This window comes from Neophocaena asiaeorientalis, unplaced genomic scaffold (assembly GCF_003031525.2).
Source record: "Neophocaena asiaeorientalis asiaeorientalis breed wild unplaced genomic scaffold, Neophocaena_asiaeorientalis_V1.1 scaffold275, whole genome shotgun sequence".
NCBI lineage: Eukaryota > Metazoa > Chordata > Mammalia > Artiodactyla > Phocoenidae > Neophocaena > Neophocaena asiaeorientalis.
This window is the reverse complement of record NW_020173679.1, coordinates 1,214,958-1,226,221: the sequence shown is the minus strand read 5'-3', so window position 1 is coordinate 1,226,221 and position 11,264 is coordinate 1,214,958. Positions and strand designations below refer to the sequence as shown.

At 46.6% G+C, this 11,264-nt stretch overlaps 1 protein-coding gene across 2 annotated transcripts in view; it reads right to left on the bottom strand.

Annotated features, from left to right (window-relative positions):
- CAPZB (capping actin protein of muscle Z-line subunit beta) overlaps positions 1 to 11,264 on the bottom strand; it is a 136,838-nt gene that overhangs the window by 74,720 nt on the left and 50,854 nt on the right. For both annotated transcript variants that reach the window (XM_024749708.1, XM_024749709.1), the window contains exon 2: positions 1,332 to 1,421. In XM_024749708.1, the coding sequence (XP_024605476.1) occupies positions 1,332 to 1,421 (90 nt within the window). The remainder of the gene's footprint in view (positions 1 to 1,331; positions 1,422 to 11,264) is intronic.

The following is an 11,264-nucleotide window of genomic DNA, read 5'->3' as shown; positions in this document are numbered from 1 at the left end:
TCTCCATCGCCCCCCCCCCCCCCCTGCCCCGGGGCTCTGGGTGTGGCATTTCCCGCCGCCCCCCACCCCACCATTCCGGGCATATGGTGGGTTCGCTCGCATCACAATTCAGCATTCTGTTCTTTAACAGTCATCTAAAACGGCTGGGCAGGTAGCTTTGGTGCTTCCATCACAAGCACCTGTAGCTGGCTTTCTCATCAGGGCTATGTACCTTGAGAAACCTCCTCCACCTCATTTCCTGAATTATTACATGGAAAAGCAAGCAAGTTGACAACTCCATCCACAGGCTCGACTCTGTTCAATGAGATGCCTCTCATTGGGAGTCTGTGTCTCTATAAATACACAAATAGTTGCACAACGGACCTTGCAGACTGCTGCGGGGAGAGTTACCTGTGAATGACATGAGTCTCCTGCAGTCACGTTTTCCCCTAGGAAAACTGTTCTGAATGCATACAACGGAACTAAATGTATCACACAGCATATGAACAAGTTTTCAAGCTACTATTTTAAAAGACATCTAGTTGATGAGCAATGCTTGGCAATTGATAATTACATCCAAGAAGATGGGGAACACAGTGAAAAGAACAGAGGACAACCTGGGAGGGCTCAGGTTCTGACCCGGAGCCAGAACTCACCGGCCAAATGATCTACTAACTCGGCTGGCTCTTGGGGCCTGATTGTATTTTACTTCTTTTCGTTACTTACCATAGCTTTGCAGGTGTTTTGAATACTCTGAACATTTTCAAGCAATATTATGGTGCCGGTTAATCTCTGGCATCATTTTGAGACCAATCATTCCATATATATGCATGAATAAACAAATAAATATTTTAAAAAGTAGATGTGATGAGCTCTTTAAAAGCCCATTTTTGTGTTTTATGCCATTTCAAAATAGAAGTGAAGCCACCAAAGCATTTGAGAGGCTAGATTTTTGTACTGCTTTGGCTGGAGAAACTTCCACAATGGCAAAGAGACTAGTAAAGCCTGGAACCAGGCACTGCTGAACACCTGCTGGATTTGTGGGGCCTCTTCTTCCCTAGGCCTAAAGGTAAGCTTCTAAGAGTGAAAAGAAGGCAGCTGGGGGAAAGGAACAGGCAGTATCCACTTTAGAGCTCCTGTCTTGGGCTCGATTTACATAGGTGGCACTGAAAGAATGACAATCATAGGAAACCCATCTCCTCTCTGGAGGAATCTCATAACCCAGTGGTGATGTCTAGTTGGAGACAGAGGAGGTTTCTCGTGTGATCTGAATTGTGTGTGGAAAAGGGTACACAAAAGCAATCTAGTACGAGCCCCAGCCCCAAAGAAAACCATACGAACAAGGCACATACCAGGTCTATCAGGTCGCTGAGGTTTTTCTCGATCTGCTGTGGAGGCAGGCGCCTCATCAAGTCCAAGGCACAGTCCAGCTGCTGATCACTCTGTCAAAGGAGAAACAGGAGTGTCTGGGTCACTTTGCCAGTAGAAACACCAAAACCCCCCTTTCAAAAGCATTCTGGCAGCTGCAGCTTGCCCAGGTACCCTGAGACCAAAGAGGTCTGCAGTGGGCCCTCTGGCACAGCTCCTGGGGGGAGACTAGCCAGCCCCTCCCGGATGGCAGTGTCTGTCTCAAGTGGAGGCATCCAAAAGACAGTTCAGCATGTGGAAGTGGGCTGGAGAGTCTGGAAAGCTGCCTTGCTCAGTCCACCTCTCAAAGCCTCATCAACTTCCTTCAGCAGCTCTCCAGACCGGCAGACGTTTTAACTCCCAACTGGTCCTGCAGTGATCAGGCTCGAGCAGCAGGTTAGGCGCTGTTCTTTGCTGTAACCTGGACATGAACGTCAGGAAATGTCACCTGACCAGGTTCCCTGATGAGCTCCAAGCCAGGGACAAAGCCAGGCAAAGAACAAGCGGCAAGATGCACACAAACGTTTAAGAGCTTCAGTCATTCTGCTGAGGCTGGGCCCATCTTCCCAGGTGCCAGGTCCCGGCAAAACAGACCAAGACCTGAAACACCTACAGTCGAGAGCTCGCTCTCGCTGGCAAAGTGAACAAGTGCGTAAATCGGGGTCGGTGCAGCCGCAGGGGCGCGGGAGGATAAAGACTGCCCTCGTTCTCACGATAATCTCTTCATTTGATATTCATGCTGCAGATATTTACGGAGAGCCACCACGTGCCAGTCACCGTAAACACGCAATAAGTAGCGGAGAGAGGAAGGAAGGAACTGAGCGGGGGTGAGACCGGTAGAGCGTCTGGCAGGGTGCAGAGTATTGATTCAGTGTACAGTGGGCTGTAACGCAGAAGGCAGGCCAGAGGCTCGAGAGGAGCAACCAGAAGTAAGGTGGGAAAGGCGGGCCCAGGAAAATGATGAAGAGCACTGCACGCAACGCTAAGAAGTGCGAGTAAGGCGCATGGAGCCCCCAACACAACTAGCCAGAGGCACTACCTGATTTGTATCCTGAATCTGCTCTGCTCAGACCAATCTCAGGATTTTTGAAAGCCCTACATCAACACGCTTAAGAATCTTTATAAAGTGTACAAGGTAATCCTGGAAATGCCACATTTGGCGGTAATGAAATATAACCTTTGAATCCAAACATCTGCACTTCAAGGTACATCAACCACAAACAGGCTGGGGGACGCAAGGACCCACTTTGTATACACCAGAGACGTAACACATAAGTTAACTGGAAGCAGTTTCACTCCCAGGTAAATCGATGTGGCATATACAGCAGGCTGTTTTTGGAAAAGAAAACAAAAACAAAAAACCTGTCCCCTGCTCAAGATGGTTATCGGTGACAGTTTATTCTGGGACACACGACAAACTGGCTATACCCTGCAAAGAAACACACACACACTCCAGAAACCTTAGAGCACTTGTTTTCCTTAGTGAAACATTCTAGCAACCAGGTATTCCCTACTTGTGCCGTGCCTTCTATGCCAGCCAAGACCACGGGGACATGGGTGTGGCCAGCTGACATGGGAAGACATTTTAACATCACTTCTAGGGTCAAGAACACAGATAAACTGATTTGACACTAGAGAGACTTATATTCAGTGCTCTGTTCTGCCATTCATTAACTTTGGACCTTGGGCAAATTTCTTAACCTCCAGGAACCTCTATTTATCCTGTGAAACCGAATAAAGGAAACCACATTTAAAATGGAGTCAGGAGGCCAGAAGGGGGAGCTCTCGAGCACCAGCACTAGGCATCAATTACACATCCCAACAGGAAGAGAGGGACCTTGTATTGCCAGCAGGAGGAAAGAAGATTTCTCCTTATCCAGCAGCGAGCCCAGGCAATGGGAAGCCATCACCACCCTGAACTCTCGCCTTCCTCTGATGGACATTCCTTCTAAGCAACCCCCCTACCCCAACTTCATTTTTCTCTATAATGTTCCTCTCCTTTGTTTTCTGGACTTGCCTATAGTCTTTGCTATTCCATCCCTGAATTGCAATTCTCTGCAATTGCTGAATAAATCCATTTTACTGGTAAAGTAACTGGCTGTTTTATTTTTAAGGTCAATAATCCATAAAATGGGAATAGTGTCTACTTCACAGGCTTGTTGGGATGATCTGATTAATACCTGTGAATTGTTTAATATGCAATAGTACACATTTGACTGGGAGCGTTTTCTGTGTATGTGTGCAAACACGTGTTTTAATTTTTAAAATGTAAGTATTTTATAACATTTGCCCCACTCGACCCAACCCAGAAATCTTTTTGTGTGGACATTAGTTTTCCTCCTTCCTCCCTCCCTCCCATCCTTCGTTCCTCTGCACCAGGTCTTAATTGCGGCATGCGAACTCTTAGTTACGGCATGTGGGATCTAGTTCCCTGACCAGGGATCGAACCCAGACGCCCTGCATTGGGAGCGTGGAGTCTTAGCCACTGGCCACCAGGGAAGTTCCTGGACATTAGTTTTCAACTACTCTGGGTAAACACCAAGGAGCGTGATTGCTGGATTGTGTGGTAGGAGTAAGCTTCGCTTTGTAAGAAACTGCGAAACCGTCTCTGGAAGTGGCTGTGCCATTTTGCATCCCATCAGAGTTACTGTTGCACCACCTGCCTTTCAGCTTTTGGCGATAACAGAATTCTGGATTTCATTCATTCTAATAGATGTGTAATGGCACCTCATTTTAATTTGTATTTCTCTCGTCATGTAATGTTGAGTGTCTTTTCATGTGTTTATTTGCCATCTGTATATCTTCTTTGGTGAGATGTCTGTTAAGGTCTGTTAAGGTCTTTGGCCCATTAGTTTACACCTTTTTTTTTTTTTTTTTTTTGCGGTACGCGGGCCTCTCACTGTTGTGGCCTCTCCCGTTGCGGAGCACAGGCTCCGGACGCGCACGCTCAGCGGCCATGGCTCACGGGCCCAGCCGCTCCGCGGCATGTGGGATCTTCCCGGATCGGGATACGAACCCGTGTCCCCTGCATCGGCAGGCGGACTCTCAACCACTGCGCCACCAGGGAAGCCCCAGTTTACACCTTTTAAGTAGTTTGACTGAATCTTTTTTTTAATATTCAAAATATATAATAAGCTTTACAACTCAATATCAGAAAAAAAAAAGAGTCCCCCAAGAAGATACACAGATAGCCAACAGGCACATGAAAAGATGCTCAACACCGCCAATCATCAGAGAAACGAAAATCAAAACCACAATGATACAACACCCCACACATGTCAGAATGGCCATCACCAAAAAGACCAGAAACAAGAAATGTTGGTGAAGATGTGGAGAAAAAGGGACTCTCCTACACTTCTGGTGGGAATGTAAATTGGTGTAGCCACCATGGAAAACGATATGGAGGCATACGTAATGGCAGTCCCATTTTCCATTCCCACCAGCAATAAGTAATCCTACACTGAATCTTTAATCCAGAACACAGTGGGATGTTCGGAAGGGATTAACCAGAAACTGAGTAGTGTATTATCTAGGAAAAGGAAAGTCATAACTTGACCAGAGAAGATCAACATGAAAAGACACTATTTTAACCCTTCCAAGGAGCCTGTTCACATGCCCCCAACCCCAATACGCTGACCACGGCCGCACCCGCCAAGGGTGCCGGTAGCATGAAGGCTTCCTTCTGGACAGTCCTCTGACTGGATTGAGTTGAAAGCACTAAAATACTACTGCAAAATGGTCTAACTTGTATCTTGCATTAATCCCAACAATCTTAATAGGAAATATTCACTACAAATTTCTAAGGCTAAGGATGTCTAACTAGCATTAAATTAGAAAATGACTAAAAGCTTCCCATAAGCCAAGCAACATGGGCAAGCTTAATGACAGCTTGTGAAAAGTTAAAATTAGAGTTAACTGGAGCCCTTGGCTTGAGGGGTGGGGGTGGGGTCATCCCAAATCCTGAGGGTCCCAAACGGGAAATAGCACAAGAGAATGAAGAAAACATGGATGGTCCACAGCTATGTACAACAACGTGAGTGGCCCCAGAAATAGAATGATGGTGGGGGAGGGGAAGCAAGTCCAAGGGGACTACCTAGGATGCTCAAAACCCAGCAATCCTGAACTGTTATTTAGATACACACACACACACGCACAGTGTGCGTGTGTGTGTGTGTGTCTGTATTTTAAACCAATATAGCAAGGCTTTCTTTCTTATTAGCTAAGACAAGAGAATGTTAAATACAAAATTCAGAAGAGTGAGAAGAATAGTTATAAGGCAGGAAGCCACTAGGGGAAGACGAAAGTTGCTATTCATCTAAGTCTTGCACAGAATAATGGATTCAAGGATGTTCATAATATCATGTTGCTTAAACTTACATATATGTTAATATGTTCCTTTATAGTTATCAAGGATCTAAATATTTTTGAGTTGATATTTGTGTATTGTGTAAGACTGGGGTCCAGTTTCATTCTTTTGCATGTAGCTGTCCAATTTTCCCAACACCATTTATTGAGGAGACTGTCCTTTCCCCATTGTATATTCTTGCCTCCTCTGTCATAAATTAATTGATCATATATGCATGGGTTTATTTCTGAGCGCTCTGTTTCACTGCCACAGTTTCACTTCACTTAATATTTTTTAAAGGTAATAGAAAAAAATACAAACAAGAGCAAACAAGGACAGAAATTGGGAATTAGGAGCTCAGAGTCCAAAGTTTGCCCTGTCGCTGGATGTCTGTGCAAGCCAGTCTGCTCACTTAACCTCACGGTCTGGGATCTGGGGAGAGGGCCTCTCAGAGTGCTTCTAGTGGGCCGTGCACTGTATCCCAGTCTAAGCACAGACGCACCCACCACACCCACCCTGCCCTTCAACAGCCCCCTGCAGGCCAACAACTAGGTTTCAATTCAACAACCAAGCCTTGAGTGCCGGCCATTGGCCAGGCCCTGAATCAGGCCCAGTGAACGAAACCTAGTCCTGACCCTCAAGGAACCATCCACAAAAGAGCCTATCATGTGAGGCATATGATCATACGAGGCAAGTGTGATGTCTAGAGCAATGGGACATAGAAGCTGCAGAGATGAGGCATAGCTCACAATACACTGATGTGCACTTCTTCATGTATCAATTATATTCCTAGGATTTCCCGGCTTTCCATTATTTTGTATACTGCCACCCCATGACCAAGGGCTCTCCACGTGATGGCTCCTTTGAAACCCTAACTGATCCTAGACACTTCCCTCATAAAACGAGCTTTCCCAGTTCCACCTTCCATGGGTGGCGTTTTCCAGGTTGAAAGGTAAATAGTAAAAGAATGATGTACTTCCCTGGTGGTCCAGTGGTTAAGAATCCACCTCCCAATGTAGGGGACGAGGGTTCAATCCCTGGTCGGGGAACTAAGATCCCACATGCCGCGGGGCAACTACGCCGTAGCGCCAAAACTACTGAGCTCGCATGCTGCAACTACTGAACCCATGCACTCTGGAGCTCGCACGCCACAATCAGAGAGAAGCCCGCACACTGCAACGAAGAGCCCGGGCACTGCAACGAAAGATCCCACCTGCCACAACTAAGACCCGATGAAGCCAAATATATAAATAAATAAATAAATAAAATTTAGAGGAAGAAAAGAATGACCATTTCACTTCACTCTCCATAATTCTCTGCCCATTCAATTAGTCATTCAATAATTATTTGAGGGTTTCCTAGCTAACAAGCACTGTTTTTGACGCTGAATGGTTAACATAATGAAGTCCCTGTCTCCAGGAACTTATGGTGTAGTCAAAATCTATACAGAAAAAGACAGAAGATGAGTCCTTGTTAGGATGTCAGAATACGGAGGGGACAGCTCCCCTGCTTTAAGCTGGTGAGGCTTCAAGGTGTCCGTTTAGATTTTTGGTTGTGTTTTTTCAGAATATAAACTGAGCTGGGGAATGTTTCACTTTCTGCTCCTTTTTCACATGACTGGAAGAAACACACAAACTGCTTAAAAATGACAACAAGTAAAACAACTGTTAATACAGACTAGAACAATTTTTCAGAATAAGAAATCAAATAAAACACTACAGCTTAAAAAATCTACTAAGGAATTTTCAGACACTGGGTAGTGTTGCCAGCAATTTGCAGAACTGTGAAACTTGGCCTACTCAATGAACTAAAAAGGCAGAGACTACTTTGGAAATTATCACCTAACAACAGCTATTCAGTCCCCAGGTGGGGATGCAGAGAACAGGACATGTCCCAACCTGCAATAGACTCAAAAAAGCTTAATACAATAAACACACCAATCCACAAAAATGAAAAACGTTTCACAAACGTCCATGAGTGGTACAGGGAACTGCAAAAGATGCCTCAGAAGAGGGGGTACACGCACCGGTTATCAGGGGCTAAGCAGGGGTGCCCCGGGCAGACACGGAGGCAGCAGGCGCAGTGAGACGAGGAGAGGCCAGGAGAGCCGAGGCGCGCTCGGAGGAAGGCAACGCAGTGGGGTGTGGCCCTGATTCCGGGCCCACAGCAAGTCTAGGTTACAGCCAAACCCTCCCTCTGAGGGCAGTGGTGCCCTCACCAGGCTCCGGGCTCCACGGAGCTCCAAGGCTCTGGGGACAAAACCTCGGTGCTCCCAGCCGTCCTGCGTTTGTCGACTTTATAGGTACAGCTGGTCTGGCCTTTAAAAGTTTAAAATGTGCTTCTCCAGAAGGGATTAGGAGCCCCGGAAGATTTTCCCACAGAGGACTGAGAGGAATACTGTCGTGTCGTAGAAGGTGAAGCGGATTACGGTTCCTTAGCAAGCTCTCCCACCCCCTCACCCCGTTATAACGTGACTGTCATTCCTCCACCGAGAGGTGGAGTCCGCGTCCCTTCCCCTTGGAATGGAGAGAGTTTTGTGACTGCTTTTACCAACACAGAATAGCAGGATTCACCTCTGTCACTTCTGAGCCAGAAAAGAGCATCATCTTCCACCTTGCTTGGTGAACACCCACGCCTGAAGCCCCAAGCGGCGATGTAAACAGCGCAACAACTGCCCTGAGGCAGGCTTGCTGTAAGGAAGAGCTACTGAGCCCAGGTGGAAAAGCCACGTGAAGAGACCCTGTGACTCTCAAGGGAGCCGCCTGGCCAGCCCCGTGCTCCAGCCTCAGCTGTCTGACTGCAGCAGCCCGGGGCCCCAGGCCAGAACCAGCCAGCCAAGGCTCTCCTGAGTCTCTGGCCCCCAAAACCACTGGAGATGCATAATGTGAGGATTACTGTTATTTTAAGTCACTAGGTTTTGGGGGCAAGAGGGTCAGAAGAGGGGCCTCCAAAGCAACCAGGGCTCTGGCTGTAGGGCTGGAGAGGACGGGAGGGTCAAAGACTTTAAGAGGCAGGATAGACAAGCCAAGGGTACCTACTAGAAACGAGAAGTCTGAGATGACTAAGTTTTCCAGTGGGGACCACCTGCTAGAAGATGATGCTGCAGCCTCGCTGGTGTGTGTATGTTTGTGTGTGTCCCTCTAAAATAGTGTTTGTAATTTCAAGGACAAGCAGTAACTCAAACCGCTTGGCTTTCCGAGCATAAGTCCTACGTGGCCTGCTCTAGTGACTGGCTGAGGCAGATCAGTACTTTTTTTAAAAAAATTTATTTATTTATTTCTATTTTTGGCTGCGTTGGGGCTTCGTTGCTGTGCGCGGGCTTTCTCTAGTTGCAGCGAGCCGGGGCTACTCTTTGTTGCGGTGCGCGGGCTTCTCACTGCGGTGGCCTCTCTTGTTGCAGAGCACGGGCTCTAAGCGCACGGACTCTAGAGCGCAGGCTCAGTAGTTGTGGCACACGGGCTTAGTTGCTCCGCGGCATGTGGGATCTTCCCGGACCAGGGCTCGAACCCGTGTCCTCTGCATTGGCAGGCAGATTCTTAGCCACCAGGGAAGTCCCCAGATCATAGCATCTGTCTATACATAAACAACCAACCAAAGCTTCAAGGCCTTCACAGTTTGTTCTTAAATTCATCAAGACCTTCACTCGCTTACATTCCCAAGAGGCTTAGAAAATACTTCACAGACAACACAAAGATAAACTTCACTGGAGCCAGGGCTGATTTATCACAAATTTATGGAGTCTAATCTTACCATGGTTTGTCTTGTATAATCTGTGACCCAACAAGCAACTTTGTTTAATAGTTGAATCTGTTTTCTGCCATGTGGCTCAGGAAAAGTTTGTCCTGGGGGCCATTTGGGGAAGATTCACAGGCCAGCCCAGCCAACCACTCATCTGTAGGTCACTCTGGAAAACTGCACAGTTTGGATTAATAAAAAGATAAGTGTTTCTTCCACTGACTGAGTGTCCTCTGGTTGAATCTTCTGGAAGGGACACAGCGATGACAGCAGCACATGGAGGCTGATGGCTCACCAAACACAAACACAAGCGTTCCCTTGGGATGACTTTCCTTCCCATGGGAAAATCCAAAACCCTATACCAAGTTAATCAAAACCACAGTGAAAGCCCATTTGGCAGATCAAGCCTCCTTTTACCTTTTGGGGTCCACTGTATATCATCACAGCTGGGCCAAGGTCATCTTCAACATAAAATTAACCATTTCAAGGTGAATTAATTCAGTGCCTTGGGTTAATGTGGTTTTGAGCACTGTGAAAACAATCACTTTACGAGTCTCTGCTTTAAAAAAAAAATTCTGCCAGGGGAGTTCCCTGGCTGTCCAGTGGTTAGGACTCAGCATTTTCACCGCCATGGGCCCTGGTTCAATCCCTGGTCGGGGAACTAAGATCCTGCAAGCTGCATGGCATGGCCAAAAAAAAAAAAAAAAAAAAAGAAAAAAAAAAAAAAAAAAAAAGAAAAAAAAAAAAAAAAAAAAAGAAAGAAAGAAAGAAAAGAAAACCAGGTTGTTGGCACAATAAAATTCTGGGTCAAAAAAAAAAATCTGCCAGATCACAGAAATTTAGGTCCGGATATACTTTTCAAGTTTATCTAAGCCCTGCCCCATCATTTTACAGACAGCTGATGAGGTGCAGAGAACGTCGTGCAGGGTCACACAGTCGGTGGCAGAATCAGCACTTGACCCTGCACCATGATGAGAGGTTGCTACTACACCCACGCCATCCTTCCACTTGATTCAGTCAACTGCTGGGTGACGTGGAGGACTGGGCACACAGAGCTGAACTACTGAGACGTGGTCCCTGCTCGTGACCCAGGGAAGAAGACAGCCAGAAAAAGATGCAAGAAAGAAGGACTGCACCGTCCTACTCTATATTTAGAGCTATCCCATTATCACAGAGGCAGGGGCACTCCTCCCAGTGACCTCTTCCAGATAAGCAAAGCACAGCTGGCCCTCTGTCTCCAGGGATGCGAAACCCTTGGATACAGAGGGCCGACTGTAATCGTTGTTCTATGACATTTTATATAAGGGACTTGAGTGTCCTTGGATTTTGGTCTCTGCAGAGGGTCCTGGAACCAATCCCCCGTGGATATACTGAGGCACAGATGTACCAACTTTCTATTAATCCTAAAAGATGGGACTCCCTCTTAAATGTATTATAAGGTCCATGTTTTTACACAGAGGACAAGGCAATGAACACACCACTTTTCACTGGCCAAGGACACCGTTAGGAGTGCCCATTCCTGGAACATGGCCCTGTGTCTATGTTTTAAATTTTTCTACCTCTTGGACAGGCCATCAGCTACACTCCCTCATCTAATCTGCTATGGGTTAGGAAATTAGAAGCCTATTTGTTAAAAACAAAAAGAAACAAAAGAACACGGGAAAAACCTCAACTTTGAGAGAAGGAATAAATCACAGATTCATAAATTGGGGTCCAGGGTCATAGTCCCACAGTTTGTGAGCACCTTGACAGTGTAGGTGTGTGTGTGTGTGTGTGTGTGTGTGTGTGTGTGTGTGTG